General features: G+C 39.9%; 1 protein-coding gene and 2 pseudogenes across 1 annotated transcript in view; 1 reads left to right on the top strand and 2 right to left on the bottom strand.

Annotated features, from left to right (window-relative positions):
- Positions 1–6,525: 6,525 nt before the first annotated feature.
- The window catches only part of LOC110214268 (uncharacterized), a 71,519-nt gene continuing 51,467 nt past the window's right edge, over positions 6,526–26,577 (bottom strand). Inside the window, 1 exon segment of the mRNA XM_078153882.1 lies at positions 6,526–7,831. Within this exon segment, the coding sequence (XP_078010008.1) occupies positions 6,749–7,831 (1,083 nt within the window). The 3' untranslated portion in view covers positions 6,526–6,748.
- Positions 12,699–13,177, bottom strand: LOC110214116 (small ubiquitin-related modifier 2 pseudogene; annotated as a pseudogene).
- Positions 13,684–14,812, top strand: LOC110214113 (glyceraldehyde-3-phosphate dehydrogenase pseudogene; annotated as a pseudogene).

Genomic DNA, 26,577 nt, shown 5'->3' with positions numbered 1-26,577 from the left:
GCATGCACAGCATTCAGCCTGCACATTCACCCCTATGTGAGTCCCCAGTCACTGATCAGTGCCCACTTGCTTTATAGGGCAACAGACAAGGCATATTGCCAGCAAAATAGCCTCGCAAATTTACATCTTCATCCCTAAATCTACTGCAACTGCGCAGCAGAAAATGTTTTGAACCATCATCATGAGAACTCATATCTAACACCTGGAAAGTAGAGATTGTTATGGCTATGGATCCTGGGAAGAAAACTCTAAGAAAGAATAACAAAAAATCCACTTTACACACACTACAATTCACCTTCCTCACACTATTACACTCTGTTCCACATCCACAAGTCTCCCATCCCCATGCAAAGATGGGAGGAAGATGTATTTTCATCTTTTTTTTTAGCTTTTTTTTTTATTAACTTATTTATTTTTAGTTTTCAACATTCACTTCCCTAAGATTTTGAGTTTTAAATTTTCTTCCCCTCCCTCTCCTTACCACTCTCCAAGATGGTGTGTAATCTGATATAGGCTCTACTTACACATTCATATTAAGCATATTTTCACATTAGTCATGTTGTAAAGAAGAATTAGAACTAATGGGAGGGACCATGAGAAAGAAGAAACAAAACAGTAAAAGAAAAGGAGAGCAAATAATATGCTTCCATCTGCATTCAGACTCCATAGTTCTTTCTCTGGATGTGGGTAGCATTTTCCATCATGAGTCTTTTGGAGTTGTCTTAGATCCTTGCATTGCTGAGAGGAGCTAAGTCTGTTAAATTCAGTCGTCACACAATGTGGCTGTTACTGTGTACAATGTTCTGGTTCTGCTCACTTCACTCAGCATCAGTTCATATAAGTCTTTCCAGGTTTTTCTGAAGTCTGCCTGCTCATCATTTCTTATAGCATAATAGTATTCCATTACTTTCATATACCACAACTTGTTTAGTCATTCCCCAATTGATAGGCATCCCCTCAATTTCCAGTTCTTTGCCATATTTTCATCTTTTGATACCAAGCCTGGTTGTTATAATTCCATGGCATTCAGATTCAGTTGTTTTGTTCCTTCCATTTACATCATTGTAGTCATTGATTTCTCCTTATTGCATTTTGCATGAATTCATATAAACCACACATACTTTGAATTGTTTATAAGAAATATCACTTTGGACCCTTTGACCCAACAGTACCACTTCTAGGTCTGTATCCTAAAGAGATCATACAAATGGGAAAAGGACTCATCTAGCAGCTCTTTTTGTGGTTGCAAAGAATTAGAAATTGAAGGGATGCCCATCAGTTGGGGAATGGCTGAACAAGTTGTGATATATGAATGTAAGGAATACTGTTGTGCTATAAGAAATGATGAATAGGCAGACTTCAGAAAAACCTAGAAAGACTTATGTGAACTGATGCTGAGTGAAGTGAACGGAACCAGAACATCGTACATAGTAACAGCCACATTGTGTGATGACTAACTTTGATAGACATCTCTTCTTAGCAATGCAAGGATCCAAGACAACTCCAAAAGACTCTTGATGGAAAATGCTATTCATATCCAGAAAAAGAACTATGGAGTCTAAATGCAGATCAAAGTATGTTATTTGCACTCTCTCTTTTTTTCCTTTGTTTCTTCTTATGGTTTCTCCCATTGGTTCTTATTCTCCTTTACAACGTGACTAATGTGAAAATAGGTTTAATATGCATATATATGTAGAACCTTTACCTAAGTGCACAATGTCCTAGGGTAAGGGGAGGGAAGAGATGGGGAGAAAATTTGGAACTCAAAATCTTATGGAAGTGACTATTGAAAACTAAAAGTAAGTAAATAAATAAATAAGAAATATCACTTTAGTAGCTATGTGAAGTTGGCACTGGAAGTAGAGATACCAATTAGGAAACTTCTAATAGTCCAGCAGAGGTCAATAAATATTATGTACTTAGTATTTGCCAGGCACAATGCTAAGCACTGGAGATACAAAGAGAGGCAAAAGACAGTCCCTGCCTTTAAGGAGCTTACAATCTAATGGGGGTGATGAAGGACTGAACTAGGACAATGACTTCTGTGGGTGGAGAAAAAGGAATGTATGCAAGAAATGTGGAGGTAAAATTAGTGAGACTTAGGCAACTAATTTGCCATGAGATAATATTTGTAAAAGTGCTTAGCACAGTGCCTGCCACATTTGTTGTTGAATCGTTTCAGTCATGTCCAACTCTTTGTAACCTCATTTTGGGGTTTTCTTATCAAAGATACTTGAGTGGTTTGCCATTTCCTTGTTCATTTTACAGATGAGGAGCTGAAGCAAGCAGGGTTAAATGACTTGCCCAGAATCACACAGCTAGCAAGTACATGAGACCAGATTTGAATGACTGAAAGTGACTGAAAGCAGGGGAAGTGAATGCACAACTTCCCTAGGGGTAAGCCTTTCCCCTAGGAACTTATAGCTACAAAAATATAAAATATCTAAGTTAACAAAAGAGGAAATGAATCCTAACTACTCCAATCTCAGAATAATTGAGCAAGCCATAAATTCTATAAAGCATTTAAAGAGCAATTCATCTATATGCTACATACATTATTCCCCCCAAATAAAGACGGCATTCCACCAAACTCATTTTATCAGAAAAATATGGTCATAATACCCAAACCAGTGAGGTATGAGGCAAGGCAGGCAAAACTATAGATCAGTATGTCAATATCAATGCAAATAATTTAAAGATTTTATTTTCAATATGACCAAAGTTGATTTATACCAGGGATACAAAGGTCATTCAAGATTTTAGGAAAACAGCGTAATTAATCATTAATAAAATTGTACACTCAGTAAAAGTTTCAACAAACTATAAAATATATTAAATATGCCAAAAAAAAGCATAGCATTAGAATGCTATTTCCTTCATAAAACAAAACACGTGAAACCAAGAACTATCATTATTTGTAATGGTAAAACATTAGGAGCTTGCTCAATTATTAAGAGTAAAACAAGAATGCCTGGGGCAACTAGATGGGGCAATGGATAGAGCACTGGCCTTGGAGTCAGGAGGAGGACCTGAGTTCAAATCGAGTCTCATACACATAACACTTATAAGCTGTGTGACTCGGGGCAAGTCACTTAACCACAACTGCCTCACAAAAAAAAAAAACCAACCCAAGAATACCCTCTATTATTTCATAGTACAAGAAACACTAGCTACAACAATTAAGGCACTAAGCACGGGTATGGAAGAGGCAATATCCCAATTAGCAGATGACGTGTTGATTTACATAGTAAACCTTATAGTATAAAAAATGAGACATTCAGCAGGAAAAAGAGACAATAGCATGATACACAACACATCCACAAATTTTTTTTGAATATTGCTGCCAAAAGTTAGGAGGAAAAGATAGACAAACTCCATTTAAGATAGCTACCAAATGCAGAAAATATCTGGGGGGTTCTGAATGAAAGGTAAAACACATACACAGAAGGTGGGTGATGTGCAAAGATAGCAGGTGGTAGGTGTGGTGTGAGGTAAACATTTAAAAATTCCTATTTCTGACTGAAGGACAAGCTGTGGTGGTAGGTACACTGCTGCTTTGTATCTTTCACAAGATCATAGAACTATACAGGAACTTAGTGATCACAGAGCCCAACTCCCTAATTTCATAGCTGAGGAACCTGAAGTCTAGAAAGAAGTGAATTGCCTCATGTTACACAGCTAGCCTAGCTACTGGTAGAGCTAGAATTACTAGACTATCTCCTCTCTTGCAGAAGTAAACATTTTAGAGTGGGAAACTACAGATTATAGATTCAGGAAAACTATATCCTTTCTTTCTGACACTTTTTCCTTTGATGCAGGGGGATCTGTGAACTTGCTTTTAAAATTATTTTGGTATTTCAATATAATTGGTTTCCTTTGTGATGGTATGCATTTTATGTTATGCATTTAAAAACATTCTAAGAAGGGGTCCATGACACAAAAAAAGGTTACCACCCCTTGAGAGAGGAGAGAAAAGGAGAATAAATTGTACTTGTGGACTGAAATAGAAGCTATCAGAGCCTGAGCCAAATGAAGCTTACAGGGCAGAGGCGTAACAATGCAGACACAGTGTGAAGTCACTTAATAGTTGTAGCACTGGAAACTGCAACTATAATTAGGGTATACTGTCACCGGGGGGGGAGCTATATAACAAAGTTGGACAGCCCAAGAGGGAAGACACAAACCAGAGAGCTGACAATATATAGATTGTTAGGTTTTTTCTTTTAATAGGAAAATATACATTTTTGTTAAAATAGTTAAATACCACTAGCCAGTGTGTATATATGAATTTTACAATCATGTATAAGGTTTGAGTAATCAGTGAGAATTATAATCAGTGTGAATATATATATATATCTATATATATATATCTATATACACACATATATTCACATCAACATGAATATATATACAAATATTAATATACATTAATATATAAATATATATATATACATATGTATATATTCTTTTAGGGTAACTGTGGAAAAGAAATGCCCAAGATATATGAACCCATACACTAATTTTAAACCTTTCTTCAAACTCTAACATAATCTTCTTGGGTTGGTACAAACTCCAGTGCTTCAATCCCACTAAGAACATGTATATAGCACTTCAGGGTTTACATAATGCTTTGAATATCTTATATGTCATTTGTTAGTAACACTACTAGTAATCATAGTATTTCACGTTGGTATAGCGCTTTAAGGATGAGTGATTCACAGCAACTCTGCAAGGTTGGCAAAATATTGTCATCCCTATTTTACAAATAAGGAAACAAGCTCAGGGAAGTGTTTATGTTCATGTAGCTAGTGAGGTATGTGAGGGGATGGGAGCCTGTCTCCCTGCCCTCCCTCTCAGTCAGTTGATGTGAGCACAGAAAAGGGCGGATAACAGAGGTAATGAGGTATTAAGAGTCTACATCCTTGGATGTTGAACTCTCTGAACTCTGCTTCCTGATTGATGTGGTGTTTCCTACTGGGCTGGGCAAGTAGCTCCACTACAAGACACCATGGCCAATGGTGGTAGTGGTGGTGGGATGCCGAAAAGAGAAACTCCTCTTCCTTTCTGCCCTTTGGAAGAAGTACGGGGGTCAGACTCTATAAAGATGATCCCTGCCTTGAATTCCTGAACTGTTCAAAGAGTATCACTAAGGTTTGTCAATGCCAAACTCAACTTCCAATTCAGACCTTTTTCCACGAAGGGATAACAATGAATTTTTTATACTGCTAGACGAAAACCTCCTCAGCTCTGCTGTTTGCCCCCTTACTTTACATCAATTAGCTGGGAGAAAGGGAATACAAAATCCTACCCTTCCTCTCATACACATATCTCCAAGTACACTAGGTAGTAGCAGAGCTGGGTCTTGAATCCAAGTCTTCAGGGACCCAGGTAATGCAATGAAAGAACAATGGATTTGGAGTCAATCCAACTTGATATCAAAGCCCTTATCCCTGCTTTTTCAGAACCACCCTGACTTGAGCTTAAGGTATCATTTTTGGAACTACTTCATGTCCCTTGTTCTCCAATGAGAAAGTGTTATCTTCTCACTTCTTTTCCCCCCTAGATTACTCTGTAATCTCATCGACTCTATGACTTAAAAGAAGCTACATGTCTCAATACCTGATATTTCCAACAGCCAAGGGAAATATGAGTCTTCCAACAAAGCAAAACATTTTGAAAACAAAATGTGGAGGAAAAAGTTGTTTTATCATAGTAAATGAAAATAAATCTCTTCATCAGAGAAGATATAAGAAAAAAGAAAAAAGAATAAAGAAACAGGAATGTTAAGAATTAACGTGAAGAAGTCAGTGTGGTGTAGTAGTGGACTTGGAGTCAAGAAGATTTGGTTTTGAATCCTACCTGACATATACTAGCTGTGTGACTGTGGATAAGCCACATCCTTTCTGAGCCTGTTTCCTACTGTAAAATAATAATACCTAATCTATACCTCACTGGGTTGTTGTCTGAGTCAAATGAGATATTGCATGCAAAACATTTTACAAACCTTAAAGATTTATAAAACTGTCAGTTATTATTGTATTTTAAAATATAACTTTGGAAAATCATATTAAGATATCTTGAAATTCAGTGTTTAAAAGGTACTAAGGTTCCTTGTTTTAGTCACACTTGTTCTTTATACTTTTTTATAATAAAGATGTGGTGTAGTATAATAGTCAATTATAAAAAAAAATTCTTTTTTGAAAGTTATTTTAAAAATTGAAATTTGGAGTCATAGGACATAGGTTTGAATCCTGGCTTCACTATTTTCCTCCTGTAGGGCCCTAGGCAGGCTATAAATTTCTCTATCCCTCAGTCATCACTTCTGTAAAATTAAAGGGTTAAACTATGTGATTTCTAAGGGTCCCTCCCAGCTCTAAATCTTGTGATCTTATTAAATTCATAAAGATTCTAGCACCAAACCACTTTTCATTCATTTGGGGAAAAGGCACACATGAAGAATACATATTGCAGGGGGAGCTCACTAAGAAGTCAACAAAATATCCTTGCGAGCTGAATTAGCAGAAATAGGTCTGGAATTGGCAGTTTTACTACAGAGTTTATCTCCAGTATGGCTACTTTAGAGCTCAATAAGTGTTGAATAAAAGCTTAGAAGGCTTTCCCAATTTCATTATATTCATGTTCTCTAGCATGAATTTTATGATGGTGAATGTTTTGAGCAATCCATGAGAATTATAATCATAGTTTTTCCCCAGTGTGAATTCTCTGATGTTTAATGAGATTAGAGCTCTCACTGAAGGTTTTTCCACATTCCGTTACATTCATAAGGTTTTACTCCAGTGTGAATTTTTTGGTGTTTAATAAGATTAGAACTCAGACTGAAGGCTTTTCCACAGTCATTACACTTAAAGGGCCTCTCACCAGTATGAAATCTCTGATGTCTTATAAGGTTTCCACTTTGGCTGAAGGCTTCCCCACATTCATTACACTCAAAGAGTTTTTCATATTCATTTTGCTCATTAGGATCTTCATTATGCATTCTCTGGTGCTGAAGAAATGATGAATGCATACTGAAGGCTTTTCCACAACCATTACAATGATATGATTTCTGTGCAATGTGAGTTCTCTGATGTTTAGTAAGATTAGAATTCTGGTTGAAGGTTTTCCCACATTCATTACACTCATAGGGTTTTTCACCAGTATGAATTCTCTGATGTTTAGTAAGATTAGAGTTTTGGTTGAATGTTTTTCCACATTCATTACACTCATAGGGTTTCTCACCAGTGTGAATTTTAAGATGTCGAATAAAAGATGAATGGACACTAAAAGACCTCCCACATTCATTACATTCATATGGTTTCTCACCAGTGTGAATTCTCTGGTGCTTAATGAGGTTAGAGTTCTGGTTGAAAGTTTTCCCACATTCATTACACTCATAGGGCTTCCATCCAGTATGAACTTTTTGATGTTGAATAAAAGATGACCGTGCATAGAAGAGTTTATAACATTCTTTACACTCATATCGCAGCTCTTCGGTATGAATCCTCTGGTGTCTGATAAGGTGTGAGCTCTGACTGAAAGCTTTCCCACATTCTTTACATTCATAGGGTTTTTCTACAGTGTGAATTCTCTGGTGTTTAATAAGGTTAGAACTTTCACTGAAGGCTTTCCCACATTCATTGCATTCATAAGGTTTTTCACCAGTATGAATTCTCTGATGCTTAATAAGGTTTGAACTCAAACTGAAGGCTTTTCCACACTCATTACATTTATAGGGTTTTTCTCCAGTGTGTGTCCTCTGATGATCAATAAGGTTAGAGCTCTGACTAAAGGTTTTCCCACATTCCTTACACAGAAAGGGTTTTTGTCCACTGTGAATTCTTTGATATCCCAAAAGAGTAGAATTCTGCCTGAATATTGTTTCATGTACATTAGACTTATAAGGTTTTTCTTCAGTATGGATTCTCTGATGGGTAATTAAATCTGAATTCTTTTTGAAGCTTTGGCCACATACATCACAAAGATGAGGTATCTCTTCTGTAGGAACTCTCAAGTGTCTACCAGGGTTTGAATTCAGACTGAAGCTGCTATGGAAACCACTTCCTTCCTGGCCTGTCTTCTCTGTGGAGGCTTTCTTAGGGATCACTGGTCTGAACTCTCTTTCCTGGGAAAAGGGTTTCCTAAATTTTTCCCCTGTGAGTTTTTCCAGGTCTCCCTCAAATCTGCTTTGATATTCAAATGCTTCTTCATACCCAGGCTCCAGGGAAATATCCTCTTTAAGTCTTTCTGACATCATGTGCCATAATTCCATTTCTTCAAAAATGTCCTCTTTTAGAGATGATTTTTTTTTCAGTTCTGTCTTCACAATCTGAAACAATAAATATAAAACTCAACTGTTATTCATACCTTATTCCAGAAGAAAGGAAATAGGGAAGGAACAGGATAATCCAAATGAAACAATTGCCTCCTAAGAAGATGTGATTTTGATGGGGCTGTTGTGAGACTCAAATGAGATAATTAATGTATGTAGAGAATGATATAAATGTCAGCTAAAATCAATAATACAACTCGGATTTTTGCATCATTTTCCTCACAACAATCCTTATGAATATTATTATGCCCATTTTATAGATGAAGAAATTGAGGCTCAGAGAGGTTACATGACTTGCCCCAAGGGCATACAAAAAGTAAATACTGGAGATGAGATTGATGCAAACCCAGGTCTCGCCTTTAGTGCAGCTTTCTTTCCACTATCACCCCACTAGATCAAGTCTGAAGAAAGAAGAGTGAAGCAGGGAACCAAAGTGGAGGGAGGAATGGTGAGCACAGTGGACAAAGTGAGGCTAGAGACTGAGAAGAACCCATGAAAAAAGATGGGAAGGATGGCTGGGAGATGGGCAGAAATGTGGAGCTCTGATATGAGCAGACCATCAAACATTTCAAAGACATACAGCAAAGCTGTATACTAGGTACTAGGATTACAATGAGGAATAGACGTAATGAAGATTATCTTTGCCTTCAAAAGAGAACACTAAGTGGGCAGCGAGGTGGCGCAGTGGATAGAGCATCAGCCCTGAAGTCAGGAGGATCTAGTTCAAATCTGGCCTCAGACCAAACACTTGACACTTACTAGCTGTGTGACTCTGAACAAGTCACTTAACCCCAATTGCCAAAAAAATTAAAAAAAGAAAGAGTACTAAGGAAGGCGGTAGAAAGGGAGTAAGCATTTCTATAGTATCTACTATGTGCCAGGTACTAGTACTTTAAAAATGTTATCTCATTTAAATAAACATTTATTAAGTGCCTATTATATGTCAGCCACTGTGCTAAGCAGTAGAGATACAACAACAACAACAAAAAAGCAGAAGCCAATTTCTACCCTCAAAAAGGTTACAATATAATGGAGGAGACAACATATAAACAAATACACACAAAACAAGCTATATAAATAAATAGGAAATAATTAACAGAGGGAAGACACTAGAATTACAACAATCCAGGTGTGAGGTGATGAAGGACCTACACCAGGGTGGTGGCATTGTCAGAGGAGAGAAGGAGGCATATTTGAGAGATGTTGCAAAGATGAAATCAGCAGGCCTTGGAAACAGATTGGAAATGGGGGAGGGGGGAGTTATTCACTTATATCTTTTTTTTTTTTTAACATTTTGCAGTTTCCTTATTTAATGGCAGAATTTAAATACAACATTCTTTCCATGGGACCAAACTGTCCCTTCCAGCTCTAAACTTAGAGGTCTAAAAAACAATGAATAGAGATTTCAGTGAAAATCTTGAGAGTACAGATGAGGGAGAAGAAAAGTTACAGATGTGATTTAATGTGGGTAAATATAATCCAATTTTTATTTATAAGATGACAGGCTCTGAGTACTAAACTCCCACCCATATAAGGATCATTTAAAATAGTTGGGGAAGTTTAGCTCACAAAAGAGTAGACTTAGGTTGGGGGCATGATAGGGCTCTTCAAGTACTTGGGAGGCTGTTATGTGGAAGAAGGATTAGAATTACTTTGATCCCAGAGGATAAAACTAGCAGAAGTAGGAAGAAGATGCAAAGAGTTAGATTTAAGCCTTATGCAAAGAAAAAAAATCCTAACAATTAGAGCTATCCAAAGGTGGACTGGTCTGTCTGGGGAGGTGGTGGACTTGCTGTCACAGGATGTTTTAAAGAGGAGTTTAAGGAACTCTTGTAGGGGATGTTGTACACTCCCATTTGAATATTGGTTAGAGAAGATGATCTTTGAGATGCCTTCCAACTGTGAAGTTCTCTCTGTGTAGTTCTATAACCCAGAAAAGAGCCTAAAAGCCACTGTAATAGCTTCTCTGGCTTGCAAAGGCTGAGAAAGATATGACTGGGATTCATAAAAACACAAAGATAGAAAGGTAGAGTATGACTTTCCTCATTAAATCCCAGAATTACCATGTCCTGTTTTAGGGAACAGGTAATAAAAATATGGAATTCACTAATCAAAAAGATCATAGAAGCCTTAAATAAAACTATATTGATAAGAGTTTACATAAACTCAAGAACAATAGATATGGTATAATGGTACTAGCTATTTCCCTAGACTGTGGACTCCATTGCACAGAGGAAACTTCGGAACAGTGAGATCAGGCACACACTCTCTGGGTGAACTAGCTCCAGCCTGCTCATCATCACAGGCTGTAGCAATCTAATCTAACTCTACTCAGTCCTGACTTCCTTCTCTTTCTTTATGGACTAACACGGTTTTGCTGTCTCCTCCTAGGGCTCTGCTAGTGTCCATATGTAACTGCATAGACTAGATTAGACAAACCAATTCTGGCATCAGCCTGAATGGACACGAGCCCCCAGATACCTTTTGGTCATGGAGAGCCTGTAAAGTCCCATGATGAGAGAAAATGTAACACCTCTCAGACCAATGTATGTCCTGCAAGCCCAATTCTGACACATAAGAGTAAATGACGGCAGGTGCACAGATTAGCAGCAAAGAATGCCCTTTAGAGAAGCCTTGTAACTATGATCCCTTTGTTGAAGGAGTTAATGATCTAGGTTCCTAGAAACAACTGGTTTATGTGTCTTCTTCCTTCTAAAACAGTGGGAAACACCTAGCTCTGAAGAGTTTTGAAATGGATGTTGGAAAGAATCCCTAGCCTGGCCAGAAAGCCAGTCTTCCTTGAGAGAACTTTGGGGGATGGGGAAAATTCAGGGAAAGCTAAAGGAAGTTTCCTTTCTTTTCACAGATCATATAGCTCAGGTACAAAGAGCAGAAACTCTGCAAATAGAAAGTCTTGTCTCTGAGCCCAGATGAAATAGGAATCTTAACCTTGAACTAAGTTTAAATCCAGTAATTTTCCAGCATTTTGTCCATACAGAATCTCCTCTGAGCAGGGCCTAGATACCTTCACTCCTTCCAAGTGGAGTACACAGATATACTTGCAAATGTCTCTGATATATGGAACATATATCAGGCCCAAGATCTGTTCTACTGGGTGAGGGAAAGAGAATCTAATATTGCAAAGACTCTGAATGTATATGTGCTTCTGCATGTGATGGTTTTATTTACCATTACGTGTTTGTTTCCGACTTGTTTATTTTCCCTCTAATTTTTAACATCTCCTCTTTTGTGTTTATTTAGTGGCTTTTTAATTTTTAAAAATTTATATCCAGTTCATTAATCATCTTTTTTTCTATTCTGTTAATGTATAATTGTAGGTATACAATTTTTCCCAGGGGCTGCTTTAGCAGAAATCTTGGTATGTTGTTTTATCATTATAATTTTCTTTTAGTTAGTTATTGTTTCTGTGATTTGTTCTTTGACATTATTTAGGATTTTACTGTTAAGTCTCTATTTGGGTTTATGTCCTTTGTGGATCATTAAACCAATTACTATTTTTATTACACCATGGTCTGTAAAGCACGTATTAACTATTTCTGCCTTTTTATATATATTTTTGCACTATCTCTATGCTTTAGTGCATGAACAATTTTTGTAAAAGTTCCATGTGGTGCTGAGAAATGTGTATATTCCTTTGCAGTTCCATTTAGATGACATAAGTCTTTTGGCTTTAATTTCTCTGATGTTTTGTTCAGTTCCATATTTTCTCTTTTGTTTATCTTTCTGTTAGACTTGTCCAAACCTGAAAGAGACATCGAAGTCTTTTGTCACTGTTGTGTTACTATGTCTTATTATAGCTCAGATGTTTCCTTTATGAATCTGGATGCCAAGACATTTGGAACATATAGGTTTACTATGGATATTGGTTTATTGTCTATGGTTCCTTTCAGTATAATGTAGTTTTCTTGTTTATCCTTATTTATTTATTTTAAACAAGAAGTTTATTTAAACAACAAGATGTTTGACTTGAAGGGAAAACTATCTAGGATCAATTTTTTTATAGTAATTTATCCCTACTGAGAGACAGAGATTGCCCTACATGTAACAGCTACGTACAAAAAAGTTGTAAAATCGTCCTTGGTTTTACAATGATAAAAGAAAAACATTGAAATTATCCAATCAAACAAGGTATGCAAGAATTTTTTGTGTTTTTTTTTTTTGTTGTTAAACAGTGAGAGCAAAATAACTTACTGGAATATAAAGATAAAAGTTGAATGAGCATGCCACTAATGGAGAAAAGGGATATTTTCACAGAACCAGTTTGTTTTTTCCCCTCCCCATCTCCATTTGATGTTGATCATAACATACCATCGGCCATTTAGTTAAAAAAAAAAATGCATCGTGCCTGTGCACATACACCAGTTACTTTATGTACAATAAAGGAATGGGGCAAGGGAATCAAAGAAGAGAGAAAACTATACTGCAGTAGTCAGAATGTGGATGAACCAAATCTTGGTTTTCTAATTGTGAATGTATTGTTTTCCTTGGGAGCACAGTTCTGGAGTGGAGTTGCATGTTCTCTTTTTAGTAAGCGCCTCCTGTCTGCTGCTGGAATACATCAATTGTATCTTCATCCTCCATTTCCAACTGTGCAGGTGTGTCTGTTTCATTGATTGGTTGCCCATCAAATCGGAATCTGATCTGCCTCATTGACAAACCCTGTCGTTCACAATAGGCTTTCATTAGTTTACTAAGTGGTGTGTGCCTCTTAATCTTAAATTGCACCACTGAACCATCTTGCCCTGCCACCTTCAAATTAATGTGGTCGTTGTTTTCAGTCTTGGTGCCTTCCTTCCGCTTTTTGTCGGCCATGGCAAGTCCAGGGGGTCTCCTCAGCCGCTGCTTCACAAAAGAGGCACCAGGATGGTCCACTTCAAGGGAAGGGGGGGGGAGAAGCAGCAGCAGCAGGAGCAGGAGGAGGACGAGGAGGAAGATGATGGTGGTGATGGTGAGGAAGAGGAGGAGGAGAGCTCCTTATTTATTTTTTGAATGTTTGTTTTTGCTTTGTCAGATAGCATGACTGCAGTTCTTGCTTTTTTTTATTCATTTGATAAATGATAAATTTTATCCATCCCATTTAATTTTTATATGTCTTTGCTTTTTAAATATGTTTCTTGTAAGCAACAGACTGTAGAGTTTTGTTTTCTTATCCTCATCTGTCACTTTTTTCATTTTATTGGATTGTTTAATACATTCACATTTAAAGTTATGAGAATTATGTTTATATTTTCCATTTGTCTCTAATATTTTTTCCCTCTGCTGCTATAAAACATATTATTATGTCTTTAGTTACTTTACTTTAATCTTTTTTTAAAGTCACCCTGAGGTTTTTCGGCTTTTCTCCCAAGCTCGTGCCAGGATCTGCTGCTTCAGTCGCATCCCTGAAACAAGATGGTGAAGGTTGGAGTCAACGGATTTGGCCTTATTGGGCGCCTGGTGACCAGGGCTGCATTCACCTCAGGTGGAGTAGACATCGTGGCCATCAATGACCCCTTCATTGACCTCAACTACATGGTTTATATGTTTCAATATGATTCCACCCATGGCAAGTTCAAGGGCACTGTCAAGGCTGAGAATGGTAAGCTGGTGATCAATGGAAAAGCCATCATCATCTTCCAAGAGCAGGACCTCACCAATATTAAATGGGGAGATGCTGGAGCAGAGTATGTTGTAGAGTCCACTGGAGTCTTTACCACCATGGAAAAGGCTGGGGCTCACTTGAAGGGTGGAGCCAAGAGGGTCATCATTTCTGCCCCTTCTGCTGATGCCCCAATGTTCGTGATGGGAGTGAACCACGAGAAATATGATAATTCCCTTAAGATTGTCAGTAATGCTTCCTGCACTACCAACTGCTTGGCCCCCCTGGCCAAGGTCATTCATGACAACTTTGGCATTGTGGAAGGACTCATGACTACAGTCCATGCCATTACTGCTACCCAGAAGACAGTAGATGGCCCTTCTGGTAAGCTGTGGTGTGATGGGTGTGGTGCTTCCCAAAACATCATCCCTGCTTCCACTGGTGCTGCTAAAGCTGTAGGCAAGGTCATAACTGAGCTGAATGGGAAGCTCACAGGTATGGCCTTCTGTGTTCCTACTCCCAATGTATCTGTTGTGGATCTGACCTGCCATCTGGAGAAACCTGCCAAATATGATGATATCAAGAAAGTGGTGAAGCAAGTATCAGAAGGACCCTTGAAGGGCATCTTGGGCTACACAGAGGACCAGGTTGTATTCTGTGACTTTAACAGTGACCCCCACTCCTCTACCTTTGATGCTAGTGCTGGTATTGCCCTCAACGACCATTTTGTCAAGCTCATTTCCTGGTATGACAATGAGTTTGGCTATAGCAACCGTGTAGTGGACCTCATGGCCTACATGGTCTCCAAGGAGTAAAGTGGAAAGCCATAGACCTTCATCCCCAGCCAAAAAAAGGAGTTCCACCACTGGGGAGCCTACATTCCTAACCTATGTTCCTATACTGGGGATCTCATGTCCCATTTACATCCTTGTCCCAAAGCACCCCTGTAGTGGGGAGAAGCCTAGAGTCCTATATTATGTACCATCAATAAAGTCACCACATTTGGTGCAAAAAAAATAAATAGTGACCCTGAGGAGAGTATTCTGGGAAGATGGAAGAGTAGGTCAGAAAATTCCAAGTTGTCCAGATGTCCCCCACAAACAAAACAAAACAGCTCCTCTGGGTGAACATAGAATGGTAAAAATAAACAAGAGTTGGGGCAGAATAGTAGTCCCCCTGATGAGGTTGGGATCTGGACTCCAGAAAGGAAAAACCCTGGACTTTCCCACATGGCCAAATCTCTGGCATTTGCCTAAGGCTATAATCCCATCAACTGGCCTTTCTTTGTGGCTACACCCAATCTCCCAATTCTGTTACCCTTAACCTAGCCTAGCCCTCCCTATGGCCCCCAGCCATTTCCTACCCTTGATCCTAGCTAGGCTCCATTTACCAGGTCCCAGGAGTCCTGTTCACCCCAGCTTACTGGCCACTCTAATCCAGATCTCCTTAGGCCCCTTCTCCCATCACCCCAAACTACTTGGCCACTCCTAGATCCCTCCCACAGGCTTTCTGTATATTAGGTCCATCTTATCAAAATTAAGATGCTGAGATTCTTATAATCTAGCCATTCCTTAGATTCTTATAATCTAGTCACTACTCAGATTCCTAAAATCTAACCACTACTCTGATTCTTAGAATCTGGCCAATACTTGCAGACTCCTAGATTCCTCGAGTCTGGCTAATATGGCGGATCTTTAATAAACCTTGTCTTTGGCTGAAAGAAGGCTTGGGTCAAATTCTTTTGGTCAGGACCTGCATGTTGTGATTTTGGGGTTCCAGGACCCCTGAACCCTTAAACCGTATCACTCCTTAAACAGAAGAAAAATCCCAGGACTGAGGTTTGGTCCTTGTGAAAGGTAAACACTTCCAGGCTAGTTTCAATGAAACAACAAGTGGTGGGGAGCCATAGGGCTACATGGATTGGGAGGTAGCCTCTGGCCCCAGACACAGGAATTTTCACTATAGTGTGGGCAGGTGTCTCAGCAGGGGAAGACTGAGGGAACCTCTGCTGATAAGGGAGGCCAGCCACCCAGCCACCCACCCACTCAGGAAATGCAGCTCAGAGCAAGAAGGAACCAGCATATGCGTGGTGAGTGCAGGGACACTGCCGGCTGTGGACACTTACAGGAGGGTGGAGTTCTTAGTTTCAGTTCCAGGCCAGTGGAGAGAACTGAAGGAAGATCTGAGGCCAGAGACATGCCCGCCCCATCCTCCCCCATACCTCAGGTCTAGAGGTTACTATAGTAACTACAAGTAAGTACAAGTAACTACAAGTTACTATAATTTTTTTTTTTTTACAAATCAAGCAAAGGAGAAAGAACCCAACCATAGAAAGTTACTATGGGACTAGAGAAGGCCAGAGTTCATCTTCAGAGAAGGATATTGAAGCAAAAAAAAAGTCTCTCCTACCCCCAAAAGTAACATCAAATGGTCACCTGCCCAAAAAGAGTTCAGAGAACTTAAAAAAGATTTTTAAAATCAAATGAGAGAGACTGAGGGGAAAAAAAACAATCCAAGAAAAACAAGAAGATTGCGAAAAAGATCCAGAATCTTAAGGAAGAAAATGAGTTCTTGAAAATTAGAATGGGGCAAGGAGAAGCCAATGAAGTTATAAGAGACCAAGAGATAATAAAACAAAACATAAAGAATGAAAAAAATAGAAGGAATGTGAAATATCTCATAAGAAAAACAACTGAGCTCAGATTCTTATAATCTAGCCACTGCTCAGATTCCTTAAGAGTCTGGCTAATAGGGCAGATCTTTAATAAACCTTGTCTCTGGCTGAAAGAAGGCTTCGGTCAAATTCTTTCAAGCAGGACCCACGTGTTGTGATTTTGGTGTGTTAGCACCCCTAAACCTCATCACTATTACTGTCCACCCTGAAATCTCTTTTCCAGTCAAACTAGCCTTCAAACTGCCCCCTAGACAACATTCCAACTCCTGTCACTTGTAGGTCTAGACCATGCCTAACATACACTTCTCTGCCACTTCTCTACCGGCGGACTCCTAGAATTCCTAGTTTCCTTCAAAGCCCAGTTGAGGTAAATGTCCTCTTAGAAGCTTTTACTGATTTTCCCAATTAACACTCTCACTCCCTTGACACTTCTTTTCAAGCTTCTTATTCTTTTTAATTCACAGCATGTATTTTCTCTCCCTTCCCCCACTGGAAAGAGGAAAAAGAAAACCAAGAAAAACAACAACAACAACAACAACAACTGACCTGGAGAACAACTCAAGAAGAGAAAAACGTAAGAATAATCAGCCTACCTGAAAGCTATGATCAAAAAAAGAATCTTGATACAATAATACAAGAAATAATTCAAATTATTGTGTATTTAAAGAAAATTGTCCTGAAGTGTTAGAACAAAAGGGGAAATAAGAAATAGAAAAAATACACTGATGACCACCTGAAAGAGATCTTACGAGGAAAACCTACAGGAATATCATAGCTAAATTCTGAAACCCTCAGCTCAGGGAGAAAATATTACAAGAAACAAGAAAAAAAACCAATTCAAATATTGCGGAGCCACAATTAAAATCGCACAAGACCTAGCAGTGGTTACCTTAAAAAACTGTAAGTCTTAGAACACTATATATCAATGAGCAAAAGAACTGGGGTTGCAGCTAAAAATGTCATACCCAGCAAAGTTAAGCATAATCCTGAACAGAAAAAGAAAAAAAAAGATATTCAATGAATTGCCAGACTTTCAGGATTTTACTGCAGAAAGACCTGAACTTAATAGAAAACTTGACATACAAGATCTAAGAATTACAAAGTACTCAATAAGGACAGACTGTTTACTTTTTAAAAGAGGAAATATAAATTGTATGTCTAAGATCCTAATTAGTAATTGGGTAGTTCAAAAGAAAGACTGGGGTAGAGCTGAGTATGATATGATTCTAAAAATTAATACTGTCTAGGAAAAAGTAAAAAGAGTAATTATCTTATACAAAAGAGGTAAGAGAGGAAGAAGTGACAGAGAAATTAGATGGGGGAGGAGGGCTGGTAGTTCTGGAACCCTATGCACATCAGGAATGGGTTAAAGAGGGAATATATATATAAGCACATATATATATATTTTAGAGGGAAGAGGGTGAAGGAATAGGGGACGGGGGGGTAGTAGGAGGGTGTGTGGATTAAGGGGCAAGGGGGGCATGGAGAGGACAAGGGAAGGATCTTTGGAGGGGAGTAGGTCCAGCAATAGGAGGGCAAGGTAGCTGGTAGAAATAAAGTAGAGGAGTCAGGAGGGACAGGAAATAAGAGATACGCACAAACATAAAATAAAGATCAGGAGTAGAAATTATTAGAGAAAAAAAATCAGGGGTAGTAATCATGATCTCAGACAAAGTTAAAGCTAAAATAGATTTAATTAAAAGAGAAAAATAGGGAAACTACACTATATGTCAGCCATATTAATGTTGTTTTAGACTATTTAAAATAATTAGACACTATAAGGTTGGAATATTACTGTAGTATAAATGATGAGTTGATAGAGTTAGAAAAATGTGGAAAGGACTTATAAAGAAAGATGTTATCCACCCTCAGAGAAATAGAGGACAAACAAGCATAGTGTGGTCTTACATAGATGCATATGAATGTATGTGTCTATATATGAGTATGATTATAGATATCTAAGGATATGAATGTGTATATATGTATGTATGTTTGTTTGTGTATACACATACACACATAGCAGGACTTAATTGTAGCCTTCTTGGGGGAGGAAGGGGGAAAAAAGAACAAAGTAAAAAGCACAGAACAGGGAACAAAAGAAAACTTACAAGGAAGCAAAGAAATAATGGACAGCTCTGAATACAATGTGTAGTCTTTTATTATATAGGCTTTATTGAAGTGGAAATTTATTTTTTGAATAAATAATCCTCTTTAACTTTTAGCTGTGCACATAGCAATGCTTTTTTTTCCTTTTCTCATTTTGTATTTAAGTTTTGGTATTTAAGTTTATAATATGTTTCTCTTTTTTTTCTTACTGTGTATTTAAGTTTTAGAAATAAAAAAAAAAGTGGCCCTATTCCCACTAGCTCTCTTTCCCTCACTCCTGATCCCTTCCTCTCATTTGTTTCTTCTTTCCGTGTGGAATTTTGCTAATTAGTTCCTTTTTCTCTTCTGCTTTTATCTAGTTATATGTTTTCCCCAACACATACCCTTTTTCCTCTTAGTCAAGTAGACTCCCCCTTCCTCTCATCACCTTCAACTAGTTCTATTCATTAGTTTATGAAATTTCATTTTTGCATCCCTTTCCAAATTTTTCCCACTCTCTTCATTTTCCATCTTCTATCTCCTTTAGTCCCTCATTCTCTGATGCATGACCTGTATAATTAGCTAATCTCTCTCTACTCTCTGTATTCCTCATGGAATCAATTTCTAAAGCATCCATTCCAGGTTCTCCCCTCCGGGCAGTTTCTTTTCTTTTTTTCCTTTGGCTAAGTGATGGGTTAAGTGATTGCCCAGGGTCACACAGCTAGTGAGTGTTATGTGTCTGAGACTAGATTTGAACTCAGGTCCTCCTGACTTCAGGGCTGGTGTTCTATCCACTGTGCCACCTAGCTGCACCCCCCTCCCTGCCTCTAGGCAGTTTCTGCTTCTGCCTTGTAGAGCTTGCTCCATGGAGTCTCCTTTCCCACTGTTTCTCACTCCCAGAACAATGCTGATTATTGCATGTCAGAGAGGACACTGCTTCATGCTTAGGCCCCTCCTCCACCACTGATACCCTCCCCCATTACTTTTTTCCCCATTTACTTCAAAATATCTTCCTCCTCTTCATAGGTCCATGCCCGCCTACTCTCCCAGGTGCCAGATATCCCTAAGAGTTCCAATTCCCCTCCCCTCCTGAAGTAGTACAAATTGACTTTTCAAGCACCAAATCTCCTAGTCTATACCTAGTGCAAGGTCCCCATTTCTCTTCACAGACCATCTTTCTTCACCCATAGGAGCATTCATCAATGGAATCCCCATTTACCACCAAATCAAGGCTTCCTTCCTTTTCCTACTTTTTCAATACTCCCCACTTCCTTCTCACCCATTCCCTGGCAGCCTTTTTTCTTACTGAGACCATGAGGGTTACTGTCCCTTTGAATAGGATGTCACAGTGAAGACTCCTCAGTGTAATTAAGGTTTGGAATAAGGCTGAGTGGGATGAGGGGTCCCGTCAAGACTTCTCAGAAGAATAAATAGAAATTGCATTGTGACTCAAGGCAGGCGTAGCAGCCTGACAGGCCTAAGTTTTGGTTTACTAGAAATCACCTGAGTTATGGGAGTCCAGCCCCAAGTACCCCCCCCCCCCCCGTTTATGCCATTGTTATGTCAGTAGTTAAAGTTTGCCAAGCCTGAAACCCTTGAAGCACCCCCCATATCTTGTTGTACCTGTTGCTATATTTTGGTCATGGTGACCTGGCTATACAGTACAGTGTCTAGCTTGACTGCACATTTTTGTTTCTTTGGCAACACTTCAGTAAACTAAGGGGCTAAATACAGATATGTATATAGTTTCTTTTGTTTTGTTTTCTGTTTCTATAGATTGTGAGCCAAAATTGGCCAGCTGGTGGGAGGGGGGATTTGCCTGTCAGGGTTATTTAATCTGTTTTTTTTGCTTCTGTCTTTGTCTCCCCTCATCAGAGCATATTGGTGGAGGGACACCCTATTCTCGAGAATAGCAAATAAAAATTAACTTTCTGTTTCTCCTTGAAAAACCTCTAAGTGTGTTTTTTAATTTGAGTCGCATCCCACACACTTTCATTGCTAGCCCTTGATTTGACTCAGGCACATCACATATTCCTTTCCATCCCTCTGTACCCTCCCCCCTTTCTTGGACACTCTCATGCTGTAATATAGTCCTACAAAAAACACTGATTCGCCTACAGGCAGGGTGTTGCCAGGTTCTGTCCATAATGTCACAGGCCTGCTTCTTCACTATTACCTCCACTAGACTTCTGCCTCCACCCCTGTCTTCTTATGTAGGATTAGAAAGAAATCTCTTACAGCTCTCTCTGTTGTCACTTTGTAGCTGTTGCTCTCCTTGGCTCTCTTAAATGTCTCTTTATTATTAAATATCTTTTTTTGCTTATGGTTAAGCTCAGATTTGCAGGGTAAGTCACTCTAGGCTACATTCTGCTCCATTGCTCTTTGGAACATATTCCATTGCCTCCTATGTCTTATGGTGAGTGCAGAATAGTCTTATATCATTTGAATTTCCTTTCCTTTGCAATGGAAGATCTTTCTACTGATTGACTGCAGAACTTCTTGTTTCTGAACTGAATTGTTAAATTTAACCACAATGGGTCTTGGAGTTTGCAGTCTTGGGTTTTGTTTTGAGGCAATTTTTAAATTCTTTCAATTGGTCTTTCATTTTCTATGTTTAGAAGGTCTGAGCAGTTTTCTTCTATTATTTCCTTGCATTATGGTGTTAAAGAGTTGGTTTTTTTTTTCCTCCTGTCATATTCTTCTGGAAGACCTATGATTCTTAGCTTATCTCTAAGCATCCTGTCCTTGGGATCAATATGTTCTGCTTGCAAAGTGACTATGTTTTCTTTTAATGTTACTGGGTGTTTTGCTTCTCTTCTACACTGTCCTTTACTTCTGTATAGTTGCATTCCAAGTACGTTGTTCTCTCTTTTGTTTCTTTGGTGAGACTTTCCAGCATGGATTCCAGTTTTTCTATTTGGCCCATTATTTTTGCTGTGCAGATCACAAGTTCTGCTCTCATAATTCTCATTTCTCTTTTGAACTACTCAGGAACAGTGTGTTGTGATTCCATGTTCTCTTCCAGGGTTTCCTGTCACATTAAGTGTTGGATCATTTTCCTTTCTTTTGCATTATTAATTCATAGATTCTTGAACTCATTTATTAGATCTGGAAGCCATATTTCTTTCTGCTGGTAATGACTTCCCTGCTGATTTGTCTGCTTATATGTAGTCTTTGGTTTTTCTTCTTCTCCTCGATATCTTTGATAATTTCAGCTTTTTTACCTTATTTTCCTCTATTACTCATTTTCTGAGGCTCTGACATGCTTCCCTCTAATGGTGGTTTGCTTAGGGGCTGAATCTCAAAGCATCTCAGCTTCCTCTCATGGTAGACCAGCTTACACCTTTGTCCCAAGTGATTTTTGGGTGGACATAACTGGCTCCAGCTGGGTGCCAAGTACTTTCCCTCTGGCTTAGTGGAGTGTCTCACAGCCCAATCCCCAGTTTCTCAGTCCTCAGACAGAGACCTGTCATGTTGATACTACAAGGCTGATTTTTATAGTTTACTTTCTGAGGCTTGGGGGATGGGGTGGAGAGGATGGAGGTAAGGGTGGGATATGGTGCCTATTTCCAGTCCAGACACATGTCTTGTCCCTTTCTAGCTGTTCCTGTCTCTCCTGTAGAGATCTTTTGTAGCACAGAACCCTGTCTACCACGCCACTGGTTGTATGGCCCCAGTGAGCTTTCAGAGTCTGGGACACTACAAAGACATAGTGGCAGATTTCTTCAGCCTAGAGCTGATATCTCCACGGCACTGGAAAGAGGGAGGACAGACCAGGGCGTGGGATTGAGTTTTGTTGGTAGTCTGAGTGGGTCAGCTAGTGCAGCCTTGCTGCCAGTGACATTGAGTGTGGGGGAGGAGTGGTAAGTGAGTTCAATATAGTTAACAGTTCATGTGTTTGTTTTTCAATTTTTTGGATTCTGGAAGACAATTGAAATTACTTTATCTTTGGCACATAATTTCAGTTTTGGAGAGGTCAAATAGATCACAGAAGATGTCTAATCCTCCATCTGGTTTATCCCATGACCTAGACTTCTGCTTAAGATTATGAATATGTGAGCCTTCCTGTGTTCATAAGTAATCAAAGCTATATATTTATGAGTTATAGTTTATGGGTTTATGAATGCACTGACTCTAATGGATGAATCGTACATATAGCACCAGAGAATAGTGAAAACAATCCTGAACTTGGGGTCCAATCTGGGTTTGAGTCCCAACTTTTTAGCTCAGTGATTGTGGGCAAGTCACTTCACCTCTGAGCCTCACTTTTCCCATCTGTAAAACCTGTACTAATTTAACTTACAATTGTGAGGAAAGCATTTTGTAAAACTAATAAGTACCATATCAGTATGATTATTACATGGGATTGTGATTGAGTATCTCTTTTTCTTTCTATCTGTAAATCTATAGTTATATATCTTTATCTCTCTATATATACATAGATGGGTAGATAGGTGGATAGATAGATATGGCTGACTGCAAGTGCTCCAGCATATGAGTGCATGGAGTTTAGGACATACAAGGATGAGGCGCAACCGGGAGAGGTTGGAGGCTTAAGAACATCCTTTATGACCACAAAAAAGGGACAATAACATATAAATGGAAACTTCTCCTTTGAGTATAGTAACTCAGGAGGCTACAAAGCCCAAATCTGAAAACCTTATGGTCATGTAATTTTGAAGGCAGGCAGATAACTGGGGAGAACAACCAGGAAGAGCCTAGCCTGGCTACTGGGGAGCAATTCACATGGAATTACTCATCCCCTGGACTAGGCCAAGCAACTGTGGGAAACAGAAAAAACTTCTGTCTCTGAAGGGAAAAGACTCAATTTCTCCACTGTACATGGAGGAAGCAAACAGCAGGGCAAAAAAGCACCTTACTGAGGAAAACAGTCAAAGCCACACTGGGACCCTAGAGGCAATGCTATCTCAGGTAAGACAGAGCTCACCTGGGGCTCAGTTGCCATTGTTCGGTCTCCTGAGATTTCCTAAGGCAGGCCTGTACAACGTGCAGCCCACCAAAGGATTTCAGGTGGCCCTGTAGAGGACGTTTTCTTCTACATTTTTTTCGGCTGCCTGAAATCCTTTGGCAGGGCAGAAATTGTACAGGCCTGCCCTAAGGGGATACACAGAACCTGGGGAAAAATGCAGATAGGGAAAGAGAAATGCCTACAAGGGAAATCAGCCTCACTAGCAGGGTCAATAGTTCTCAATAATTTGGTTTCCAGATCTTCTACCCCCAACTGCCCTCCTCAGGACACACTTTGATACTGGAATTGAGAGTCAGGAAAACTCCCACCTCTGGTTCAGACACTTATAGCCTGGGCAAATCAGTTAATCTAGCACAGTGGATAGAGTGCTGCACTTAGAGGCAGGAAGACCTGAGATAGAATTCTTCTTCAGAACTTACTGTGTGACCTTTATCATAATTTGTCTCAGTTTCCTCATCAGTAAAATGGAAGGAACTTCTCAGAGACCCCTGTCTTGTGGGACTTTGATGTTCACACTGAAGACCACTTTAACATGCTGAGCAGACATTTCCTCAGTCTCCTAACTTTAATGGTCTCCATCTTTATTCTACTCCAGTCATACTCCAGAAATGAAAACAGTAACATATAGGGAGGGAAAGTTAATGCAGGGTAAATAGAAAATGAAAGTGCTAAAGGGCAATTGCTTAAGAAGGAAATTGGGAGAACAAAGAATAATGGTGGTACCTAACAGAAAATGAAAAAACAATGTGAGGGTAATGACAGATCAGGAAGATAGTGATCAGGTAATAGAGCAGGGCATTCTTGGGGAAACTACATCACAGTGTGTTGGGAAACAAGAGTGACCATAGTGTGTGAATAATGGAAATGGAGGCCAAAACAGAAAAGATGGCAGAACAGGAAGAAAATAGTGAATGACTGTGACAATGGAAGGAGGTAACAGAAACCAAAGGTAGGCAATATGCTGTTGTACAAAGACTACTGGACTTGGAATCAGGAGACCTAGGTTCAAATCCTAGTTCTGATGACTAGCTGCAAGACCTTGGATAAGTCAGTCTGTTTTTTCATTGTAAAATAACCCTCCACCAAATTCTTATTCTGATGCTCTGGTATGACAGGAGCCCAGGGAACCCCAGGGGTCTTGAAAGATATGCAAGCAGAGTAAAAGCTCTAGAAGTTTCTCTAAAATAGGAAGGCTGGTGGTAGAGGCCCAGTGATGGACTATAAATCTGTGGTGAGTCTCAAGACTTTGGAGAGGCCCTATCACTAGCCACAGGCTAATTTTTTCTAGCCATATAATTCCTTAAGGATCATCTCCATCATCATGGAGGGGCTGTGAATTATTAGTGGAGGGAGTACCTACATCAGTGAAATAACAGATCCTTGAACTGATTTTTAGACTGCCTGGCTCACAGGTGTTTTTGTGGAAACAGTGCTTTTTTGCAAACCTAGAGAAGTACTAGAGAAACGTGAGCTTTTATTATTATTTGTTTGTGGATCATGAAAAGAGATTAGCACCTTACAAAACCCAGACCAATGCTGAGTCCTAGGTGAGGAATCATTGACATGAAGGTGTAACTGACTGGTGCTGACTTCCAAGACTTTCCCAGGGTCACTATCTCCAACCCTTTCCTTTCCAAGAGCCCTTACTGTTGAGCATAGCCTGGGATCTAGGGACCACTGGGAACATGGTAGGGCATGAGGAGGCCACACTTGGCTAGGAGGCCAGAAATTATCCCTCAGGGAATAGGGTAGGTAAGGGAAACCCTTACATTCATTCCCTATGAGAATGGGGAGGAGGAAGCCCAGGAGGAGGCAGGCTAGGGTCTGCCAATGCACTTCAGTGGCCAGCTCCTGTCCACTTGAGAAAGAAGGTGGGTTCTTACAAACCCCAGACAGACTGCAAGTCCAGGAGAGAGGACTCCAGGCCACTGGAAAGTTCCAGCAAGGCCTGTGGAGATAAGCTCAGGAGAAGGTTTTTGTGTCTGTGCCATGCTCCAAGCCAGTTTCCTAAATGTTCCAGAAGACCTGAACCACAGAGTTTCCTCGTGGACTCAGAATCCCAGACTTAGAAGGGGATTCTGAGGCCATCTTGTTCAACCCACACCTGACCATGCCCAGCAAATGCTCATCCTGCCTCTCCTTTAAGACTTTCAGGGTGGGTGGGCACCCCTACTGCCCCAGGTGGCCCACCCTGGCAGGTGTTCCCCAGTCCTCCTTGCCTCTGTGATGAGCTCCTTTTATCCTGTCTGCATCATGGGCTTTTAAAAAAATTATTATTTTTTTTAAAATTTTTAGGCAATTGGGGTTAAACAGCTAGTAAGTATCAAGTGCTTGGTCTAAGGCTGGCTTTAAACTCAGGTCCTCCTGACTTCAGGGCCGGTGCTCTATCCACTGCGCCACCCAGCTGCCCCCGTGTCGTGTTTGTACCTCGCTGTTTGCCCGTGGTCTCCCCCATTAGATAGTGAGCTCCGGGAGGGCAGGCGCTGCCTTTACATTTCTTTGTATCACCAAGGCTTAGCCCGTGCCTGGCACACAGTAGGCACTTAATAAATGCTTGCTGACTGCACGTTGCATCAAGCCTGAACTTGCCTCCTCTCTGTAACTTCCACTCCTGCGCAGACAATGGGAAACGGTCTTGAAGCTCAAGCTCTCCCACCCCTCCGCCTTCCCTTCCCTTCTTCAGGCCAAGCAGCCACCCTCCTACCCGATCCCTCCAGGAGCCTGGTCTCCGCCCCCTCTCCCATCCCGGCCAGCGTGTCGGGAATCTCCGGGAGAAGCCCCCGCCGGCGGGAGGCCGCTTCCTTTCGGTCCGGGGTGCGGCCCAAAGCCGGGGGCGAGCCGCCCATTGGCGCGAGCATAGGAGGGGCTGGGGACGCGGTATCTGTATTTAGGTCGGTGAT

Source organism: Phascolarctos cinereus, unplaced genomic scaffold (genome assembly GCF_003287225.1).
Source record: "Phascolarctos cinereus isolate Bilbo 61053 unplaced genomic scaffold, phaCin_HiC Scaffold_4;HRSCAF=312, whole genome shotgun sequence".
Taxonomy (NCBI): domain Eukaryota; kingdom Metazoa; phylum Chordata; class Mammalia; order Diprotodontia; family Phascolarctidae; genus Phascolarctos; species Phascolarctos cinereus.
Note: the sequence above shows the minus strand (reverse complement) of the source record. Positions and strands in the feature narration are given on the sequence as shown.